Below are 24486 nucleotides of genomic sequence, written 5' to 3'. Positions count from 1 at the left end.
CTTTTTCCCCACCTAATTTTAGTGATCATCGAGTCTCTTCTGTAGCGGAATTAACATATTAAACACGATGCAAATTACCTTGTTGCGTTACTCGTGTTACTTCAAACACTAGAATATTTTGTGTTGACTCCATATGCGCAAATAACTTTCATCAAACTCACATGAAATTGCCAAATTGATGAATGGACTTCCACCAGTACGTCCTCTGCGTCATATGTCCCTGGAGGATCTCAATGCTGATTGGCTATCACAGCGCAAATTGGTCGCTGACGATCAGATTTTTCAGCTCTTGCACATAAGTGTATGACGCAAATTAGCACTGCTCACTTCATTTGTGCCAATTAATTCCCGTCATTTGTGTCGCGTCCATTGTGACACCCGGCAGGAATTCATGTCAAACCACGTCTTTGTGACCACAACATAATCATGATGGCCCACCAGCAGATGGAGACATAAAACAGAATGCTTTTCAAAGTCGATACTGGCTGATACCGATAACCAGCCCGATCTCACTCCGAAGTCCTCGAAATACGGCACTTGGGCAGTAACTTGCATCGGACACTGATGAAAAAAGCTGTCCGTTATCTTTGGACGAAGACACAGCAAATGAAATTGGATGAAGAAGATGGAAATGGATAGGGCACGCTCTTCGAAAACCAATGTCAAACATCACCAGGCAGGCTCTGACGTGGAATCCTCAGGGGAAGAGAAAGAGAGGTCGGCCAAGAAACACCTGGCGAAGGGATCTGCAGGCAGACACCAAGAAGATGGGATACACCTGGTCACAGATAGAAAAGAAAGCCAGCGATCGGGTACTCTGGAGCTCCCTTGTCAACAGCCTATACCCCAAAAGGGGTGTAAGGCATAAGTAAGTCAGTAAGTTATCGTTGGCATGATGCATGGTCGCTGCAAGGCGCTCAGCAGCGTCGGGGGGAAACACGTTGGGACAAGAATGAAAGTTAAGGAAAGTCCATGACCATGTGTCGATATGTGATGAGGTTGGAGTGAGAATGTGTTGCAGTGGCGTGCTGATATTATCATGCATCCCTAATCATAATGTAATAGCTCATTTTGTAATCATAATGAATCTGTAGCGTAATATTAGCCTAACTAGCAACTAATGATGTCAAATAAATGTAGTATGATATTGTCTTCCAAAATGCAGTGAAGTAAAAGTATCAAGTGGAAATACTCAAATAAAGTTCCTCAAATTATACTTAAGTGCAGAACTTTAATAAATAAATGTACTTATATTCCACCACTGATGAGCTGCTACCAGCATAACACACCCGAAGCTCTAACTGTTGACAGCCCTGTTGCATTGTGGGTAATGTAGGCACCAGGTTCTGACTGGTGGAACTAAAATTATTTCTGCTTCTGCTTCTATAATTTGGATATTTTTGGTAGTTGAACTTTAATGAAGGTAGGTGTCTCTAACTGGAGTCCACCACAGTATTGATACTTTAACTGGTGCGTTCAGGAGCTCTTGTTTCCAGCCGCTCCACTGCCGGTGATGTCAGACAGCGGCTGGGTCATGTGAAGGTCAGCAGCGGAGGAGGTTCACCGGGAGTTCACTCGCATACATTAGGTAACACCATCGCTCGCTCTGACATAACTAGTATGAAGCAGGTTGAGTTGAGACATTCGTCAATAAAGCAGAGATAAGAGGAAGAAGTCCTGCAACTAACTTTGTTATGCAAAACAGCCTCCAGACCTGGTCGTGTTTAACCGCTGTCCCGCTGCTGCAACATGCGCACAGTTCCTGACCGTCTGCGGGAAATATAGGTCTGTTCCCCGGCGCACACGCCCCTCTGAGTGCAACACACACACGTTTTACTGCTGAAACACCGTTTGCATCCAACTCCAAACACACAGGAGGAAACCCGCCCTGCTGCTGCTGCACATGCGGTGAACGTTTCCACACGGACTTCACTGAAACCACATTATGTTTGACTATCTGGAATTTCAAGCTTTCGGTCCGGGAGAGATCGTGGACTTTTACACTTCCACATCCAGCCCCGCGTGCACGCTGCAGGAGCAGGACGAGGATCTGGCTGCCTTCTTCCCCGAGCTGATCGAGGCGGACTGGCAGCAGCACCGGTGCTCCCAGTGTAGGTGGAAAATTGTGTTTTTATTAAGGTTTTAATCAGGGATGTTGTGGTGAATATATGGCACCCACAAAGAAAATATTAGGTTATTATCAAAACAGAAATCAGTCATGTTAAATCAAGTTTATTTTATTTATGTGGCCCAAAATCTGAAACCACAAATTTGCTTCAAGTGTCTTTGAATCTGTGCTTGGACAGCCTCCATCCTTAAATATGTTAAACAAAAATGATTTAACAATATTAAGCCATGCATCTGCTCATGTTTAAATGAATTTTAAAGTGATATATGTGACTGTAGTTTGGTGTTTACATGTAAGGACAGGGGTTATAATATAAGATAACATAAGATTTATTTATCCTGTGCGAATATAAAACACCCAAAATATTCTGAGGTTAACATTTCAAAGCATAATAGTGCACTGATTGGTAGGTGGATATTGATACGCAAATAAATCGACTGCTGTTATCTGTGCTGTCGTGACTTTGTCTTGTTGAATCAATAAGTCAATCAAACCTTATTTGTTGAGCACCTTTCAAACAGGCTGTTGCAATTCAAAGTATCTTATAGATAGATGACTGACAAGCTGGTAATAAGACTGAAAAAAAGAAAAGAAAAATAATCTTAAAAAATAAAATAAATTTGAAAATTCTAATAATAAAAACAATAATAATAATCATAGCAATAATAATTTGATTTAATTATTAAATTATTTTTTTTTAAAAATCAGCTGGACAACAGGAATAAAAGCATTTTCAAGCATGAATACTAAAATAATTAAAAGCTATGTACTTTTTCCTTTTAAAAATTTTCAGCTGACATATATGCTGCTGCAGGACCATAAAGTGCTTTAAAACAAGTCAAATAATATTAAATTTAATGCAAAAACTGACAGGACACAGAAGTAAGGACTTTAAAACAGGTGTAATCATCCTCATTTCCTCAGTTTTCCTCCCATCATGTGTTTAACACTTCACTTTTATCCCCTTATTTAACTTTAATGAGCAGTGTTTGCATATTTAATTAGCAGAAATAATGTGGTTGTAAGCAGATATAGAAATGCATTTGTCAACAACTTTAAGTATTCATGTGGGCACCCATAAGTGGAGGCCGGTCTGTAAACACATAATGAGTGACAATGTAGTAAAAACAGTTGTAATCATAAATGTTTTTATAGGAGACGCTGACAAATACTGAACATTAATACACTTAAAAATGTCTTCATGGCAAAGAGGGAAGGTGAGAGTAAATGAAGCTTTCCATGATGAGTTTCTTCTGGCAGAAGCTTTCCTTCGAGCAGAGAAGGGGGCATGGAGAGCAGCAGCAGCAGCAGTAAACAGGGTACTGTATTAGAGCACAGAGCCGCTCATGACAGTGTGGTGGTCTGTGTTTGGGACGGGGGCCGGTCAGTTTGGGGTCACAGCGGGTTCACCGGACGGTCACCAGCTCAGGAGGTCAGAAGAGAGGCAGACTGTTGCCAGTGGTGGAGGAAGTGCTCGGATCCTTTAAGTAAAAGTACAACACGTGTAGAAAACAAAACATAACATTACAAGTGAAAGTCCTGCACTGAAAATTCTACGTTCAGAAGTACAAGTACAAAACGAATTGTACTTGTTCTGCAGGAAAATGGCCGCTGTGACTGATATATTATTGTATGTGGCATTAGAAGTTATTATGTGTATTCATTTATTGGGTTTAATCTCTAATTCTTTGATGAAATATTGGCTCATTTCCCCTCTTTGTGCCTCGTAAACTGAGACTGAAGCTGCTTTTACATCGCAAAACACAACCAGGGATACATTAAACAAACTGTTAAGGCTGGGTTACAATAATCGATTCATCCCATTCAAATCGATCTTCATTTCAATGACCTGATATCAATACATAAAATCCGAGATTAATCTTTTGATATATGTTCTTTCCAACAGAGGTGTGAAGCCTAAACCCCGTTAATCTTGCTGGGACTAAACAGGCCTCTTTTATCAGTAACTGTTAGCTTACTGTTTTAATGTTTTGGCTGCAGCAGCCCTCACTCAGCACTGTGATGTCAGGAATTTTTAGATTTGTTTCCAGTGAGATATTAAGTTTATTTTGTGACTTTGCTGTTTTAATACAGAAACATTTAGTTATACAATATTCAGTTTTATTCCTGTTCTGAATTTATTCTCCTGTTTTTTATAATTCCTCATAAAATGTACAGTATTCATTCTCTGAGAATCTCTTTCACATTCGAGCAAATGTTGGTATTGTAACTTTAATATCTCCAATTAAATCAATCTTGAATCGAATCGAATCAGGAAATCAGTGGTGATACGCAGCGCTACAAACTATATTTGTAATTTTAACGGATTGAACAATAAAATTGTTGTTATAATTGCTAGTGTTGTTGTTTAATATATATATTTGTAGTTAGTTTTCATCGCTTAATTTCGGTTAATTTTTGTGTTCTCTATAACACTGGGAATTTTTAACAGTTTTTAGGTGGAGGCCTCGAATAAGCCCGCTCTGTTTACCGCTTCTCCCTGCGCTGTATGCTTTTTGTTATTTTGTGTATTTTGATCGTGCAAAAATTAAAACAATAAAAGTAGAATAATAAGAAATGCAGGAGGGGGACACAAGTACATATATATGTAACAACTGGTATAAGATAAATAGATAAATAACCTAGAGCTGCAACAGTTTTTCAATGAAATCGATTTGTGGATTGAAAGAAAATAAATCTAACATTTTTGACAATCAATTTTGGTCATCTTTCAAGTAAAAATGCCCCAAATTTGCTCGTTCCAGCTTCCCAAACATAAAACTTTGAAGCTTTTCTTTCTCAAATATGAAAATAAATGAAATGTCTGTGGGTTTTAGATTTTACACATCACCGTGGGGTCTGGGAAGTTAGGATTCGGTACAGTTGCTCTGGTGTAAAGAATAGAGAATTATAAGAAGTATGAATAAGAGTATGTAATAAAAGTGCGTAAATATAAAGCAATAAATAAAAGACAATAGAAATTTAATGTGCATTAAAACAAACGTAAAAATGAAATGTGTTTAACACAAGTGCTTAACATTAAAATTATTTATATTTATTTTTTGACATTTTATAGAGTAAACAAACATGAGTAATTGAAAGAAAAATTTACTTAGTTGCTCGGGCTGAAACAGAAAATGCTTTTATTGAATTTTGATTTATGGGTGTTGTATTTAGTGTAATGTCAGTACAATCACATATACCATTTAGCTGCATGTAGCATTTATGAACAAGCTTATGCATAACTTCATAAGCAGGTTGACATTTTTGTGATTTTACTCAACAGCATTGTTAAAAATGTTTCAGAGTGTTTGACTCACACAACGCATCGTCGCGTACGTCAAATAACACCTCCTATATTGGGATGGGGGGGCAACCTCTTTCTCCCTTCCCCCGACCAAATCACTCTCACCGCCCCACCACACACACTCTCTGTCCCCTCTCCCTCCCTCTCATCAGTCAGCTGGGCTTGTGGCATGCTCCTGCATTGTTTTGCGTTGGGAGAGCGCTCGGGCTGATGGGGGTGTCCTCGACTGACCCGCTGATTCCAGGTTCAATCAGAGGCCACGGGTTCAAGGGGATGTAGATGAGCAATTTTTCTCATTTTGTCCCTCTTTTCAAAAACGGCTTTCTTTCGTTTTCTGTCAGCGCTGGAGCAGCGGAGGTGATCAGAGAGCCGGCGGGGAGGCCGAGCGAGCCCCACGGACCGAGGAGCAATTCTCCTCTGAGAACTGGTTTTAAAGTGGGAGGGTGGACTGTTGTGATTGATGGAGTGAAATGATACATTCAGCTGGAAAAAATGCAGGTTTAAGATGAGATAGAAAGGGCGCAGCTGTGTGTATCATGCAGAGGTAGAATTCTGCAATGAATACATTTCCAAAGAAAATGAAATGACTCAACTCGGCCGGACTGTGATGTTACCAGGAAGTCCATGACTGATGAGTTCAGCTTTTTCTACACAGAGCGCCCACTCCCCCTTTGATGAGACAGTTAGGGTAGTTTTGGTTCTTATTTCTTGAAAGACAAGTGCAGATATGTAACTCCACATATTTATTTGGGCAAACATTACGAGAAGGGCTGGGAGGCTCTTCTCTGCTGCTGCTGCCTCATGACAAAGGGTGATATTATCAGTGTGGATTTACGTGTAAGTGAGAAGAGAGCAGTAATGTGTTCTGAGATCATTACTTGACTTTACTCTGAAATCTCATCGCAGCGTGTGAGGATGACTCAGCCGGAAAATATAATATGTTTACCCCAGTTTTTTTCCATTTGATTGTGTCCATATATTCACATTATCTTCCTATAAAAATTTGTGTAATCTTGGCACAGATCTTGCAGGAGTGTCCAACTCATTTTAGTTCCACATACTGCCCAATTTGATTTCAAGTAGATCAGTTAAACCATTTCATAATAACCTATAAATAGCAACCCCTTGAAATTCTTCCCCTTTTTTAGTGTAAAGATTCTGAGAACATTCATCCATTTACAAAACAGATGAAGATCAGTCCGTGATTTCCTCAGAAAAATGCATGAAAAGTCAACACTGTCTCGGTTTTTCCCCCAATCAGTCTACTACTCATTTCATTACATGTGCATTTTTCATAATTTTCCTCTTCCACTGAGGTTAAAAATTCTAAAGAAGCAAGTTAAGTCATTCCCTGCCTTATAAACCATTTACAGTCTGAGGTTTTGTCAGTGCCTCAGCAGCAGGGTCCCACCCATTTTGTTTTAAGATAAATAGACAAAATTTTTCTCAGTGTTTAATATCTTTAAATATGACCACAGTCAGTATTCATTGTTATTTCAGAGAGCTGTATTCTGGTCGGGGTGAAAAAGCCTGAAGCCTGAGGCTCCTGAAACCTGGCACCTCTTAGCCTTCATAAGTGCGTCAATATCAGGTGTGCAGAGTCATCTAGAGGGCCAGATTGGACCCTTTGGTGAGCCACTTCTGGCCTCCGTGCCGTATGTTTGACACCCATGCTGTAGATGTAAGACTGAAATTCTAAAGCTTCACTCGCAGCTCCTAGTGGCTGTAATCCAAAATACAAAAGTGTTCACCGATCATTTATCGATGCTTTTGACCAAACATAGTTTGGATTAATAATCTGCTGATTTATTTGTTCTTATTTTAATCAGTTATCTATAAATATTATTATAATCTGTTAAAATGGACAAAGGAAGCGCTGCTTGGCTCTGATGACCTGGAAGTCTCAAATTAGCACAGATAATCATGGGGAGAAAAACAAGGCGCTCTGTCGTCAGGTGAAATATTCTCATATATTTATTCTTCAAACTCAAAGAAGAACATTTTTCTGTGGTTGAGATCATTTTTAATAATTGATTCTTATGATTTGCCTTCACTTTGTTAGATTTTTCCTCAATAAGTTCAAATACAATAAAGATATTCTTAGAGCCTTATCTGTATTTTAGCAAAATGTCAAGTTTCTCCTGAAGCATACAGGAAATGCCTTTGGGACATAAAACCATAAATCTGCCCACTAAAGTTCACTGCAGACATTTTAACAGTTTTTTGGTGGAGCTTCAAATAAGCCCGCTCAGTTTGCCGCTTCTTCCTGCGCTGTAAACTTTTTGTCATTTTGTGTGGGGTTTTTGTGCAAAAATTTAAAACAGTAAAAAGAAGAATATTAAGAAATGCCAGAGGGGGACAAAAATACATATATAATAACAATTGACATAAGATAAATTGATAAATAACTTCGCAGCAGTTTGTCAATTAAATCGATTTGTGGATTGAAAGAAAATAAATCAGACTTTTTTGATAATAGAATAATAATTTTGGTCATCTGTCAAGCAAAAATGCCCCAAAGTTGCTCGTTCCAGCTTCCTAAACACAAGAGTTTGGAGCTTTTCTTTGTCATATATGACAATAAATTAAATATGAGTGGGTTTTAGATTGTTAATGGGACAAAACAAGTCACTTAGGGCTCTGGGAAGTTATCAGTTGAATGTTTCAGTATTTTCTTTTTTTTTTTTTTTAATTTTATGGAATAAAGGAACATAAAACGGTAAATGTGCTCAGCAAAGTTAAATGCGATCTGTTTATCAGATATCATGAGTGAAAATTGACATTTTGGCCTGTCAGAAAATTCATGAAATGTTCAGCAGCAGGTGATCTGAGGGAAGATGAGGATGGTGGGGCATAATCATCCTTGTTGGCAAAATACCCAAAATGCATCCCCCTCATCAACTTTCCATTCCTCTCCATATACCTGGCTCCAGACCCAGAGGCTGTCCTGTCCAGACCCACACTTCTAACAGATAAATTATTGAGGATTAATGAACACTAAACCACCTCAAAAGGAAAAAAACACCAGGCAGAAAAAAAACTACTAAATAAAATAAGTAAGGACTGACTTATACTAATACTTAGACGTATACTCTAAACTGTACAGCAGGACAGAGGAACTGGTGTTCAGGATGACGAGGGTTCATCCTCTGGGGAGCGAGCATGTGCTCAGTAAATTTCATGACAATGTGATTTTAGATTTTTCATATTTCTGCTGCACAAATAAGACCTTTGAGCTGATGTTGGTGTACAAAAATGTGTCACTAAACCATAAGGATTGATCTACTGGAGATGACGAATGTCTTGAGAGGTTCTGAGGCCTCAGTCGGGTCGCAGCTGGTTGGTGAGTCCTCAGATGCGTTGCTGTCATGGAGTAAGGCAGCTGCAGCCCAAAATATTTCTATGCACTGCTTCTCAGATGCTTCAGTGTTGTGATTATCCAATCAGCTCACTAATGTCCTCCATTTTTGTTTATTAGCCTTGTTTCCTGTCAGTAAGGCATGCAGTAGGTCAAGAAATTTTAGAGCTCTCCCTGGTGGACCAGAATCAGACTACTACTACAGATGTAAATTTTGAATTTCAGCTAGATTTTTTTCAACTTAAAATGCAAGTTCAAATTTCAAAAACAAAGTGACAGCTGTATAATAATCAATTGTTTATAAAATAGAACAAAATGAAATAAAATTAATTCCTGTTAAAATCTCCAACAGCCCAGGAAAGTTTGTTGATATGGTGCACTTATTGATGTAAATTTTGAATTTGAATAAGATTTTCTTTCCACGTAAAATGCAAGTTCAATTTTTTTTTTAAAGTGACAGCTCTATAATAACTGATTGTCTGTAAAATAAAATAAATTGAAATGAAATGAAATAAAAAATAAAAATAAAATAAAATAAAATGAATGAAATAAAACAAAATTAAATTAAATTAAAATTAAAATTAAAAAAAATGAAATAAAATAAATCATAAAATATTTTAAAATCTCCAGCAGCCCAAGAAGACGTCTTCAGATAGCTCATTTTATTTTACCAACACAAGACACAAGAGCAAAGATAAATATTGCTGTAATGAAGAAGTGCTTTATCAGATTTCTTTAACAAGCAAAACCCCAAATTTTACACTAATAAGTGACAGCATGTTATATTCTCCCTGCTGTGCTTGTTTATGAATCTTGTGTGTTGTCATCTTGTGTGTTGTCATCTTGTGTGTTTGCAGCAGTTGGGAGCCAGAGCTCCAGCTCCAGCTCAGACGACCTGTTCGCCAGCCCTGCCTCCCCGCCGCCGCCTCCTCGCACTTACAAACCCTGCTTTGTGTGTCAAGACAAGTCCTCAGGCTACCATTATGGCATCAGCGCCTGTGAGGGCTGCAAGGTACCGTGTCCTCTTTACAGCGTGCTCTTGGTTAAAGTGGTCGGCATAAAAACCGTCTTGTAAATGTGTGTCACGCTCCACAAAAAGGAATGAAAGCATGAAATCTTTAAATTTCAGTTCACAAGAAAATAAACATCTTATTTATGTATAATTTTTGAGCATGTTTGATTGTGTTGTGTCAGATTAGTCAGTTATCGGTTGCTGTGTATGCTCAGAGAAAACACCAACATCACCACAGGTCCTGAACTTTGTCCTGATGAATCAACGTGTGTGAGCAGCGTGGTGTTCGATCCATATCACAGTGACTTCCTCCTACACAACATAAACACGCAACATAAACACACTGTTGTAAATAATCTGATTTGAGTTGTTCCAGGACAATGTGTATTTTTTTTGTTGGTGGATGTTTCTACCCCACAGTTTATTTCCTGTTTTATGCAAAGTAAATTAAAGTTTCTAGACTCAGCTACAGTATAAGTAAATATCCACTTGGGGCCTGTGCACCACGTCAATTCACGCCCACTAAAAGTGCTTGTTTTTGGCACTGACAGGCTCAGATTATTACTGTCTGACAACATCATGGAAAGGATCCATACAGAGATGAACATTCATGTTTAAAAGGAGGATCCTTTTCTTCAACCAGAAACAGCCTCAAAATCGCCATCGACAAACACACCAGACTCCATTAAATGAACAGTAATGTTAGAGTGCATAGTGTCAGCACATTTTCACATCCAACTGGGTGAATTAAGGGATTATTTCAACAAAACCACAGTTGTGATTGTTGCAACAGTGAAAAGACAAACCAAGAAGGCTTTTGAGACTTTCATTTTGTTTCTGTCAACTTTAAATGAAGTGTGTTTCACACAGAGAAAAACGCTGTTTATTTAAATTGAGTCTGGCGATACCAATTTAGGGACTGCTTCTGTTTAACCCTTTGAAACATGAGCAAATTGGCATAATTTATTTCAAAAACATGGGAAGAAGGCAATAAGCAATGACAGAAGAAATGACCCAAAATATCTGCAAAAAATTAGTAAAAAGAGAAAATTAAAAACAAAAAAAATAAATAAAATAAATAAATAAATTAAAGAAAGTTAAAAACAAGGAAATGACCTGGAGAAAAGTGCTTAAAAATTAGAATAATTCTGTAAAATAATTTTAAATATGTAATAATAATAATTATAGATATAACTTTTCCCTAGTTTTTTTTTTTTTTATAAATAACTTTCTCGATCTATTAAAAAATGTTTTCAATTTGTGGAACATTTCCGACAGAGTTGCTCACTTCCTTTTTCCCATGTTTTTGAACCCTGTTTGCTCCGGGTTCAAAGGTCTAAATACTTGTGAAAGGCATCTGAAAGCAGCACGAGAAATTCTCACTCTTTAGCAAAAAGGTCTATCTCTGTAGGGATTCCATAATTTTGTCGGACATGTATAACAACAATCTGAGCCTGTCAGTGACAAAAACAAATACTTTTAGTGGACGTACATTGACGCCGCACAATTGCCAATTAATGCCAGTTTCGCCACTTCAAATTTCTCGCTCAATACTGCATCAGTTCAAAAAGCTGTTGTCTGCTTTTGTCACTTGGACTCAAACAATGCTAAAATAGGTCTCAGGTTGAAAAAACACAGATGTTTCCCTTTAAGGCAGGTTTATTTTCATCCTCTGGTCGCTTAAAAATTCATGTCTTCTCTTTTTATCTCTCGTTGCCTCTGCAGGGCTTCTTCCGCCGCAGCGTGCAGAAAAACATGGTGTACACCTGCCACCGAGACCGAAACTGCATCATCAACAAGATCACCAGGAACCGCTGTCAGTACTGTCGACTCCAGAAGTGCTTCGCAGCGGGAATGTCCAAGGAGTGTAAGTGTCTGACCCACTTTGATTCAGCAGGAGGCCCCATGAGACTTCTCCTCCTCCTCCTCCTCCTTCGCTCCCTCTAATGCAGAATGCTGAGAAAACATTAAGAGGACATGGTGACACCTTCAAGGACAGAGGGGATGGTGGATAGGGGACAATTGATTGTGGATGTCATTGATGAGAGAGTGAAGGATGAAAGAGGTGACTGAGAGGTCAGTGACACCAAATGAATCATCAAATGTGTTTTATAGAAGCAGGTACATGTTGGGGAAGTGATTCATGAAAGCACAGTGCAGAAAATGAATTAGACGAGAGAACCCACTGCGGTGATGGTGTGAATACGTACGGCTTTAATGCGGTTTTACACATTGCATCGTATTTTTACACTTCAGGCCTGTTTTGTCTTCTTTAATCAGCTCCATAGGCTGTGTAGACATGGTGCTCACAAGCAGGAGAATTTTCTCAAACCAAAAACGAGCTCTTAATCCTTAAATTTGAGTGAGAAATTCAAACTCGCCACATTTGTAAATGCACGGTTTTCTCTGGACACGTCTGTCAAAGTGACAGATATCAGCTAATATCTGTTTTCAAAAGGTGTGTGTTGTCTTTATTCATTTTTCTTTAACTTCATAAAGGCATATTTTTTACAGCTTCAAGGGGAAGTTAACCTAAATTTTCAGATATCCAGCCAGGGCGTAATCCCTCCGTTAACTTTTCACCTCCTTCTTTTGCAGTTTGAGCTTGATTTACTCTCTAAAATCTCCCTAAACAGAAAAACTCTGTGTTGATAAGGATGTTGAAACATCGTTTATCTGAACCACCGTCAAACATTATTATTACCATGTGCACACACGATAATTAAAGGGGCAAAAAGCGAAATCGTTTCACCACTAGGTTTGCTGTTGTGCACTGCCTGTAGACCAAAACAAAGTGTGTCATGAGCCACTCCTCCCTCTACCTCTGCTCTCAACCCCCCACTCGCCTCGTCTAGCAGTTAGCGATGTCTCGGTCCCTGCTGTGTTTAGCTATCCCCTGCCTACTTCAGTGATGATGGTACCTGTAATAAATGTAATATATTTGCTGAGATGGAGGCGAGGCTCAGTGACTAGAAGAGCTGGTAGAAGAGCTCCATAGCTGGAGGAAACACCAGGATGGGTTAATGTCCGCCAGGCGGGCTGCCTGCTAGGCTAAAACATCGCTCTCACTCACGGAGAAGAGTAGGAACGTTAGCGTTAGCTCCCGGTGTTAGCACTAGCCGGGTTGGCTAGAGCCCGCCAGGCTGCCCACCTGGCTTGCGGGCTGATCAAGCTCCGGACATTAACCCATCCCGGTGTTTCCTCCGCAGCCTCCACTTCACCCAGCTTCACTCAGCTACCCGATAAACCTGCAGCTTCTTCCCACTTTAAACTGAAGCAATGTTTTAGTCTAGTGGGCAGCCTGTGAGCCAGCTGCCCACTAGGCTAAAACATCGCTCTCACTCACGGAGAAGAGGAGGAACGTTAGCGTTAGCTCCTGGTGTTAGCACTAGCCAAGTCGGCTGCCACCGGCTACTGGAGTAACTTACACCTATGGAGCGCTTCTATCAGCTCTTCTAGTCACTGAGCCTCGCCTCCATCTCAGCAAATATATTACAAAAATGTAGCCTCGCGGGGACGCTACATCTTACAATGCTAATTGAAAATGTTAGCTGGGCTGCCGGGCTAACTTACTCACTTAACACAACCGTAACGCCTGACCCACTGCTGGGACCGAGCCGCTAATAACTCAAGCTCCAGACATTAACCCATCCTGGTGTTTCCTCCACAGCCTCCAATTCACCCAGCTTCACTCAGCTGCCCGATAAACCTGCTGCTTCTTCCCACATTAACCTGAAGAACAAACCAGGGCTCGGTGCTCTGGTTTCGGTGGGGGATTCACATGAACGTACATGAACGTGCAGCCGGACCGGCTTGTAAACAGTGGGCTGCAGATCAGCACAAAGAGAGGGTGTGTGAGGTCATGCTATACTCCATATGAAATTACACCTCTAGTTCTTCACATAGCATTTTTTTAATTCCTTCAATCTAGAAATGATGAATTTCGCTTATTGCTCCTTTAAATATTAGAGCAGCAGTGAGTTTCCTTGTGAACATCAGTCAAACTAAGGCAGCAAATGATACTGTTTTTTAGTAGAAGTGAAACTTCATCAAATTAAATGTGATTGTAAGCAGGAAAAGTGCTGGTTTAGGCAGAAATCTGGAAAAGGGAACAAAAAAGTCGTCTGGTCCATGTCTGTCCTAAGCCCCTCCCACCAGACAACCATTGGCATATGCACCTGCTTCCTACAGTAACCCAGTGTTTCCTATACACTGATTTATCTTATCTTATTTCACTGTAGAGTTGTGTGCTGCGCAGTCAGTCAGCCCTTTCTTGCCCCACTCTCACTCTGTGTATCAGACCACAAATGAGACAAGAATTAGCTAACGTTAGCCACCCCACGGTCCCTCCACCTTCCTCCTCACCGAGGTGGACTGTGTCCCCAGGAGAAGAGTGGGCTGCAGCACCCGAAACGGACCTTTGATCGGCAGCTACACAGCTTAAATTCAGCAGCAGCAGAAAGTTTGCTGATGCAGCTGGATTTGCGTTGCTGTAAACGCTGACTGGGGTTTGTCTCTGGAGCGCTCCCCTCGTGGCAAGGTGGTCTGTAGCGGCAGGAAGTGGGACTGAGTTTCGAGGCTCTAGCTAATGTAGTCAACATAAATATCACTAAAATTACTCATGGATACGTTTTGTTTCATTTATTGCCAGACTCTCCTTTTGGGTTGCTTTGCAGTATAGGCAGTAGGCATTTTTTGTATTTGGGAGCTGTTTAAATGTGTAATTTGTGGTAGATTTTATTTTGTTGAACTATTAATGTTGTATACAGAATCTGAATCTCTGAATATTCGAAGGCAAACTGTAGAACTATATCACTTATTTTGTTGCAATTCTGTTTTCTTAAATTGATGATTATTTCATTTTATTTTATTCGAGAATATCGTTATCGCAAAAATACCCTGAAATATTGTGATATTATTTTATATTGCCCACCCCTAGTAGGAAGTTGTTGCCAATGCTGGAATAGCAGTTTTCTCGACAGGATTTTCCGCCATTGAATCAGGCTTTCACTGAAGAGACATGCACATGCATTTGCAGAACAGCCAATAGGAGCGCCCTCTGTCTGAACTGAGCTGTGATTGGCCAGATTCTCCCATCACAGCTTATATTTTTAAAAGTCTCAAAACAGAGCCAAGAGGGGGTGCTGGAGTCTAGTTTTCTCTTGGACCACTTGTATTACAATGAGCTCAAAGTTAATGATGGGAAAATAAAACTTCCTACCCCAGCTTTAATAATACAGTTACAGGAATACTCTGACGTTTTGGGAGTTATGCCCTTTTGCTATCATTTTCATATTGAGACAACATGATCGATATCTTTTTTGTGTCTGTACGTCCAGTGGCTGGGTCTCAGCAGTTAGCATTGCGGCTTAGCTTAGTGAATACAACTGAAGTCTATAGGAGGTCAGTAGCCTACTCGTAAAAGTGAACAAATAAACGTTACAGAAACCCTGAAGCTGGCATTTCTACATGTGCATTTAAAACAAACATGTTTAAACATTTATTCAAAAAACGAGTCCTTTTTAGTCGTTTTAGAAGAAGTTTAATACACGGAACTATAGTGGGTTTACATCCTGCGTGGAGGGATACACCAGTGAGCAACAGCTGCAGCTGGCTCTGGGACAGGTACGCTAGGTCGCTTGGTAAAAGCAAACAAAGAGACAACACGGACGATTATAAAGCGATATTACTCATCTAGGAACATGAAAAAATCTTTCAATCACGCCAGGATTAGTGATTGCTGCAAAGTTTTCACTCCTTGTGATGCACTCTCTGCGGCGGTTTTCCTCCTGATGATGATGATGTATCTCTAGCGTCCCCAACGATGGTAGCACCGAATCCCATTCTGTGCAGCAAAATGGTTCCACCTCCGTAGGCATAGGTTGGCAAACCCCGCAGCTACACCACCAATCCTCCCCTGACCTCCGTCTCCCCTCGGCCCCTTGCTGTTCCACTGCCTCGGAGGATTCAGCCTCTCTTCTCACCCACTCAGCATCTAACACCTGGAGTTCCTCATCTGTGTACTCCGGCTCAAACAGGTATGGCTCTGGATCTGTGTCCACTACAAGAAACTCTTCAAAATCACGTTCAAAGTCGTCCATTGCAGCTACTATAGTCCGGAGATATCGCTAGGCTAAATAAACAACTGAGCTTTGTTCACAGGCTACATCTGTGCCTGTGCCTGCTCACCGGTGTATCCCTCTGCGGATCACAGCGCAGGACGTAAACACACTGTAGTTCCGTGTATCAAACTTTTTCTAAAATGACTAAAAAGGACTCTCGTTTTTTGAATTAATGTTTAAACATGTTTATTTTAAATGCACGTGCAGAAATACCAGCTTCAGGGTTTCTGTAATGTTTATTTGTTCACTTTTACGAGTAGGCTACTGACCCCTTATAGACATCAATTGTATTCACTAAGCTAAGCCGCAATGCTAACTGCTGAGACCCAGCCACTGGATGTACAGACACAAAAAAGATATCGATCATGTTGTCTCAATATGAAAATGATAGAGAAGGACATAACTCCCAAATCGTCTGAGTATTCTTTTAACATTGAGTTTAACATTTTTTGTATGATTAGTGTTAATATGCAAAGCACCATAGTGTATTATTCGCTAGACCTTCCTCCGAACTTCTGAAACCAAACTCTGACCTGTCAAAAGAGATATCTAAAGATAATGAGAAATAGCATCTAGTGGGAATCAGTGCTCACTAGGGTTGCCACCTCGGATTTGTGAAAAAAAGGGACACTCGACCAAATGTTTGAGGCGGAGGGCTCGGCCATTATTACCAGTTCAGACTGACCAATGAACATGAAATTCAGACATAGGAGACCAGATTTGCCATCATTTCACATCCTTCTATGTGCCTGTATTTTATATTAATTTTTATATCAATGAAAAAAACAAATCCGTGTGACTAAATTCTTACATTTTTACATGTATCTCAGCATAGCAAGTTGGAAGTTGACATATTCTGCCATATATGAAGACGGGAGACTCTCTGGAATCTGGCAATATAAGAACCATGATGCTGGGACATTCTGTCACTTCACAGTTGTCCAAAACATGTGGTTTGTGCCAGGCGGACATGATTGCCAATATTTTTTCATTGTTGCAAGAAATTCTATTGACTCATTCACAAGTCAAAAATGTGTTTTATCTGAAAGAAACCAAGTGCAATGATGTTCTCCAAGATAATATTTGCCACTTTGATTGCAGTAAACAAAAATTTGGGCATTGGGGGGGGGCACGTGTCCCCCTCAATGTATATGGTGACTACGGCCCTGTCAGCATGTATAATTAGGCTGCAGTTGTCTGGGTGAGCAAAGGTGAAGTGGCTGGTTTTGTCATACAAAGTTTGACGAGTGTCAACTGGACAATATGGAGATATTTGCATCTTGAAAGCCGGACTACAAATGTGGATAGACAGGGAGAAACACACACAAGCCTAAGACGTGGTGAGATACGATATTCCTCACTATATGAAGTGACTGATAACAAGATCTGTATAATGGATTGTAAATTCATCAGGATTTTATTTTGTAGACAATTAATCTGGATTTATAGCATGATGGGATGACAGCACAATGATGTGTGTGGTATCAGTGGAAAGCTCTGCTCCTGTACTTTCATGTGATATGCGTGGTTTCTGTGCGACCCTGCATTCGCGAGTAATCCATCCAAGAGTAATATTTGTGCAAAGCTGTATGAAAGCTCTGTTATACATCATTTTAGTGTAACTTTATCATTTTTTTCGCTGTGAAAACACTGGAAAGCTACGATTCTGCTGTTTCACGTGATATGATAGAAAAACCATAGAGAAAAACAGGTGTGAATTTGGACACACTATGCGTCGTTCTGGATGGACTCCTTGGCCTGCTGCTGCTGCATTTTCCCCAAAAAACGGGACAAATTGTGTCCCGGGAGAGATTTTTTTTTTCCTGGGACAGCTGATGAAAAAAGAGAACAATTCTGGGAAAAACGGGACGGGTGGCAACTCTAGTGCTCACATTTGCAAGCTATGCTAACTAGCTTCCATTTTTCAAGTGGAAAACAAAGCAGGATGAGTCCTCCCAGATGTCTAATGTTCATTAAGGGACAGACGGCTCCAATCACTAATGGGTTTTTTGAAGGGGGATATTGACAGCGCGTCTCCTAGCAACACACAGATGTCAGTCAATGGGAAATGCCCACTAAGAGGATTTACTCTGTAAACATCCTGCTTAAAAAAAGATATTCCACAGAAACCTCACTGTGGACAGTTTTAAGGAGGCTGCTTTGTAGATTTGCTGTTAAAAGTGTGAAATTATTCAGTGTAAGTGAGTTTCTGAGAAGATGTGCTGCTGTTGAGCTGTTAAAATATGACATTTTGACTTGAGCCTGTCACCCTGACTATATATTTGGGTGGCAGCAGAGCCCTTACAACCTCATTAAATCAAACCTAAACTATCTGCATGTTCAGATGGTAAAGGGAGAATGTATTCTTCTTATGAGCTGAATAAAATAAACTTACATAAAACTGATTTTATCGAGAAGTTTGCAGTAAACTGAAGCTCCAGAAACAAAGTCACCGACCTAGATAAGAGAATGTGTGTTATGTGGACAGCGATAGGGTAGCAGTGAAGGATCCTCCCATCCACATGTTTTCATTGTTGCTGCTCCACACTCAGACACACACATTACATAAATACATCACATGTAGCAGACAGATGGATGCTATGTAACCGCTCGCTGGGCCGCTTCAGTCAGTCGGTGTGTAATATGATCTCACTCGGAGTGTTTACACAATAATGGCTGAATGTAGGGCATCCAGAGAGGAGGAGGGGAAGGAGGAGGAGGAGGAGGAGGAGGAGGGGAGGCTAGAGTAAGGCAGAGACGGAGGTGTTGCATAATCCTGAGCTCTGACATGTGTGTAGCTGCCTGAGCCAAGTCAGTGGGACGCACTGAAACGTGTTGACACCGTTACCGAAGTGATTATGAAACACTAACCTGGTTAGGGTGCGTTAGCCGGCTTCACGTGCTCCCTGAGAAACAGTTCATCTACACATCCTCACTGCCAACTTGTTTCACTGGAAAATATTTTCTACTAACGAAAGAGTTCCTCTGAGAACAGCTCACCGTTCTTTTTATAGGCGTTAACAACCACAACTGAAATTCCATTCACCTGCTCTGCATGACATGGCCAGAAATATGTGGAAACCTCCGTTCACATAGTTTTGGTCTGGTCTCCCTGGCAGCTAAGGTGTGTACTGTGACACAGTTTTCTCTTTAATAATAATAATAATAATAATAATACACTTTATTTATACAGCGCTTTTACAGCTCTCAAAGACACTTTACATTTAAAACCAAAGAAAAGAAGTACATACATGGCTGCAGATTTAATTTGGGGCAACATTTAGCACTATGAAGCTCTTAAAGGGACAGTTCACCCAAAATCAAAATGAATCTTTTCCTCTTCTGTGGTGTTATTTATCAGTCTGGATAGTTTTGGTGTGAGATGCAGAGTTTTGGAGATATTGGCCGTACAGATGTCTGCCTCACCTCCAGTATAAAGGATTAACAAAGCGTCACAAAATACATTTGAAAAACTTATATTATTATTATTATTATTATTATTTATGATTTAATTCACTTATTTTCTTTCTTCTGAACTACACCCACCAACTGTATCACCGTGCACCGTGCTTGTGACATCATGAGATGTAACCATTAATGTCTCCTCAGTTAACCTGTAACGTCAATTACAAGAAGAAGAAGATATACTTTATTAATCTCTGAGGGGAAATTCAGTTTTTTCACACTGTTGTCATACACACACAGGACCAAAATACACACACGTGCACAAACAGGATCTATACACATGCAGTAAATGGAGGGCTGCCTTGGTCAGGTCTCAGAGGAGTTGGGAGTTTGGTGCCTTACTCAAGGGCACCAGTGCTCAGGAGGCGATCTGGCACCTCTGCAGCTACCAGTCCACGCTCCATAATTGGTCCGGACGGGGACTTGAGCCAGCAACCCTCTAGTTCCCAACCCAAGTCCCTATGGACTGAGCCGCTGCCGCCCTAATTAGCTTAGTTGGGCTGGATGAGCTAGCAGTAGATGCATTCTGCCTTCTGTGTGTTGCAACGTATCCTCACCCAACAGTTTTATGATATCTAATGACATGCAAAATGACATACTTAATGTAAAGTTACAGAGGTTAGATTTGGTCAAGTAAAGTTACTTTGCTTAGGTTTAGGAAAAGGAAATATGGTGAAAACATACCTTAAAATGACTCAAAGTTTACTTGGTTTACACAATCCAGAACACTGTTTTTTGGGGTGTAAGTCCTGTGTTTTGTGACCCATCTACCACCCCAACCTGTCTCCTTAAAGTCTAGTTCACATTACATGATTTTCACCACGATTTTGACGTTGCAGAGGATCTCGAGAGCCACCTTGGGTCGGAGGTGAGTTGGCAGATAGTCTGCCACGACGAGTCCATCCGATATCCGCCGCTACTTTTGGGCTTGTTTCCATAGCCCTGGTTGCTTGTTTCTCTCCCAGGATCTGGCAACACTGACAAGCCGGCAAGCAACCACAACAATGGTGGCATCCACAGTATCACAGGGAGCGCACTGTGTTTGGACCCAGGCCCTGGAGGCAGATCTGATTCAACACTGGGAAGAATATCCATGCCTTTACGATGTGTCGTCTCCAAGTTAAAAAATGTAGTTTGGTGACGTCACCGCGTTATCTGGGGCTCTGTTGGCGAAGGCCCGGTGGAGAAATCTTGTGGTGTGCACACACAGGTTGTAACCTGGGGAGACTCCCAATGACAGAAACACACGTCGCCAGGTATGAACACTCAAAAGATTACGATAGTCTCCCTGACGCAAAATCAGGGTGAAAATCGTGTAATGTGAACTAGCCTTAAAGGAAATGGCCACTTAAGAATGAAAATACAGACAGTACTTACTGACCCTCATGCCGAGAAGAAGTCCAGTGTAGTTTTTTAATCCACAAAACTCGTTCGGGGTATCGGAGGATAACAGCTAGGGCAGGCTAACTGACCACAGTGAGAAATGATGCTATAAAGGTGGAGTAAATCACGTCTTTTCAAGTCAATTTTGCATGCCACGGCTTCAGGGCACTTGGATTATGACGGACGAGCCGTTTTGATGTTTTTGAAATGCATTAGCAGAGATTTATTACATTTTAAAAATGTGGGTTCCATGCACTTCAAGTGTAGCTGTTATTCCAGCTAGCTGTTATCCTCCGATACCCCGGACGAGTTTTGTGGATTAAAAAACTACACTGGACTTCTTGTCGGCATGAGGGTCATTAAGTACTGTCTGTATTTTCATTCTAAAGTGGCCATTTCCTTCAAGGCTCGCTGATACTCCCTTTACGTACTAAAATAAATCCATCAGTTTGAAACGTTGTAAACGTCACTACCCTCACACTTCCAAGTGTCATTTATGTTGGCATAGATACAGCCAATAGATGACACTAGAGGGTGGAGTCAAACGTTTCACACAACAAACAAGGCGACGGTGGAGGTGATTGTAATAATGTACCTTTTATTGGAGGCAGTGTTTTAGACGGCGTTGGTCTGTGAGGCCATTAAACACATCGCAGCTTGTGGACGGAGAATGTTTTCACTATATTACTGATTCGTTCCAATTTGCCTTTTTTGAATGTCTTCATCTTCTCCAGTGTCTCTTGCTTAAACTACGCTCCACTGCCCCCAAAGATCTTCAGTGGTACTGCTCTATTTTGTCCATACCTGAAAGCTTTCAGAAAATGTGCACAAATACGGACAAAATTAACACAAAGTTCGGATGGAAGGCTCTGTCCGTGTCCATCTCCATCTACATATCTAACATTGAGCTTAAATGAGCCCTTACAGGAAGCACTTCCTGAGTGGGTAATACACAAATTACTGGCTCATGATTATGTGGGATATTTACGAATTTTGTCACATTCATTTTTATAGGTATGCATGAGAACAGCCTGCATGGCGTGTATTTCAGCAGAAAAAAATAGTTCCTACATGAAACTGCTCACAACAAGGTCTGTGGTTTATCTTGAGTATCTGGGTCATGGTTTCTGGAAAGAGACATTGCTGTGGAGTTTTTCAAATGTGTTTTTTGGCGCTTTGAGCACCACAAGATGAGCGCCGTCTAGTTCCATTATATTGGAGAGAAGGCCGACATCGCTACGGCCGTAATCTCCAACACTCATAAACAGCACTATAGGTAAGAGGAAAATAGGTATTTTTGATTTGGGGGTGAACTGTCCCTTTAAATATGACTCACGGTTTTAAAAGTTGAACTCACATTTGAAGTCTTCCCACTTTTTATGAAAGGAAATATAAACTGTGATGATAATGTAGCTGTAGTGGCTGAAACCATTTTCCGGACATTTCTGAAGGAACAAAGATCCAAGCCTCTGGGTGTGTGCTGCTTCATTTGGCTGGTTGGTGGTTGATTGACATCTGAGAGCTGCTGTTGCTAGGAGACGAACTGTTAATTTCCGTGGTGCATCACTGACTGTAAAATGTTGGTACAAGACGTTCCCCCTTTTTAAAAAAGCTTAGAGTTATTTATGTACCGTTTGCTATTTAAGTAATCAGTCCTTTAAACATTTGGCCACTGGAAATGTCACTTGTCAAAACAAGAACAAGAACATAATGTGTACACACAGTTTATGTACGGTATATACACACACACACTGGACACACAGTTGAGTTGCTTCTACAGATCTTGTCATTGTTGCAGAGGATTTTTGTGCAGCTCCCTGTTTGCTATCACTTCCAATAATGTCTGTCTGTTCTGAATTGTGTGGACAAAAAAGTATCTTGTCATGGAAGGGCTCGTGACCTAAATTAAAAAAGAAAAGCATCAAAATGGCAACACAATTCATGATTTTAAATCCACTACCATCATATTAACTGTTTGAATCCCTTTTACTCATTTCCTAAACATGCTCTAACCTTGGTCCTCCTTTTCCTCAGCGGTGAGAAACGACAGAAACACCAGGAAGGGGAAGAAGGAGGCCGTGAAGATGACCATCATGGAGACGTACGAGCTGACGGCGGAGCTCGGCCTGATAGTGGAGAAGATCTGCATGGCTCACAGAGAGACCTTCCCCTCTCTGTGCCAGCTGGGAAAATACACCACAGTGAGTCACCGCATGCGAATAATATTCCTCTACGGAGAGAAAATAATCTGCAGAGAGGAGAAGATCAAAGCTGTCCTCTCTGTCCACTGCTTCATTTGATTTAGATATGGAATATTTGAGGAATAGCATTAAATTCAAACAGATATTTATGTCGTGGCTGCTAATAGAAGATAAAACGCTAACAGGAAATATATATGGAATTGGTTAAAGTGTCCCAAAACTTGCCACATGTCTTATGTGTTAAACATTCCTGTGCAAGGTGAGTTATTATCCACAAAAGCAGACTTTTCCACAAACTGGCACTGTGGAAGCAAAACAAGTTTTGAGCTGCAGAGCTTTTTCTCATGAGTCTGAAGCCTGAGGGAAAATGTAGGAATGTTGACTGTGATCTGTAACAAGGAGAGATTTAAGATATCCGGGGGCAGTGGCATTAAAGCACCACGCATAATTATTATTTACTGTTTGAAATCATAAATCTGTAAACACTGACATTCAACAGAGAAAGAACAGCCAGGATGATAAATCAGTTTATGTGGGATAATGTCATCGTTTAATTTTAGTATTTTTTGTTGTTATTCAGATTGGAAACAGTTTATGTACTCAGCAGATCTATATTCAAATATCAGCAAGTTGACATACTGTAGAGATTATTTGGAGGAAGTTAGTAAAGAAGAGTATTCAAGAACATTTTGTCCTGTGAGTCTGTAATTTCTGAATAATTCCCTCAAGGTTTCCAGGACAGAACAGTGTAATTTGGTAGGAACTGTGGGTAAAATAAAGACTAACTGTTTGTATTTTAGTTAGGATTTAATCAGTTGAGATTTTAAGCAGTTGATTTCCAGAGGAATTTCATTGAAACAGAGACACCACAGACTGTATCAGGGTGCTTTCACACCTGCCCTGTTTGGTTCGGTTCAATTGAACTCAAGTTCATTTGCCCCCTCAGTGCGGTTCGTTTGGGCAGGTGTGAGCACAGCATTCAGACTCAGGTGTGCACCAAAACAACCAGACTGAGACCTTCTTGAAGAGGTGGTTACTCTTTAAGAGTAAGACTGGCTTGAGGCGGAGCAGGCTCACAGCTTATGCGTTTGTCACTTTCTTTTTCATTTTAACCCACACCATGATCTTTTCCTGACCCTAACCAAGTGGTTTTTGTGCCTAAACCTAACCAGACCTTAACCACAGGGCATCATGATGATTTCGGAACGGACTTCGGAACAATGAGTTTAATATGGTCGGAACAATGGGCTGTTGGACCAATGGGCAGTTCCCATTGGTTTGTGGTGAGAACGTGTTCCGACCTTGATCTGAACCAACTGCAGTCACATGACACATTGTTTGGGTTAAACATGAGCATGTTACAGTCCTGGAGGATTATTAATGTCCACCTCCTCCTGTACTGCCTTAATATGCACATTCAGCACATCCAATGCATCAAAACATTGTTTTCTAGTTGGAGCCGCGCCTCGTTTTCAAACTGTATGGTTTGACTAAAATGAACAATGACAGC

At 40.6% G+C, this 24486-nt stretch overlaps 1 protein-coding gene across 3 annotated transcripts in view; it reads left to right on the top strand.

The window, feature by feature from the left end:
- The first annotated feature begins 1547 nt into the window (after positions 1 to 1547).
- The window catches only part of LOC125893043 (retinoic acid receptor beta-like), a 30671-nt gene continuing 7732 nt past the window's right edge, over positions 1548 to 24486 (top strand). For 2 of the 3 annotated variants that reach the window (XM_049583492.1, XM_049583490.1), the window contains exons 1-4: positions 1548 to 2111; positions 9651 to 9805; positions 11531 to 11672; positions 22810 to 22976. In XM_049583492.1, the coding sequence (XP_049439449.1) occupies positions 1946 to 2111; positions 9651 to 9805; positions 11531 to 11672; positions 22810 to 22976 (630 nt within the window). In that variant the 5' untranslated portion in view covers positions 1548 to 1945. The remainder of the gene's footprint in view (positions 2112 to 9650; positions 9806 to 11530; positions 11673 to 22809; positions 22977 to 24486) is intronic. The other variant, XM_049583491.1, reaches the window with a different exon arrangement.

The sequence above is a fragment of the Epinephelus fuscoguttatus genome, linkage group LG8 (genome assembly GCF_011397635.1).
Source record: "Epinephelus fuscoguttatus linkage group LG8, E.fuscoguttatus.final_Chr_v1".
Taxonomy (NCBI): domain Eukaryota; kingdom Metazoa; phylum Chordata; class Actinopteri; order Perciformes; family Serranidae; genus Epinephelus; species Epinephelus fuscoguttatus.
This window is presented reverse-complemented; position numbering and strand designations above follow the sequence as displayed.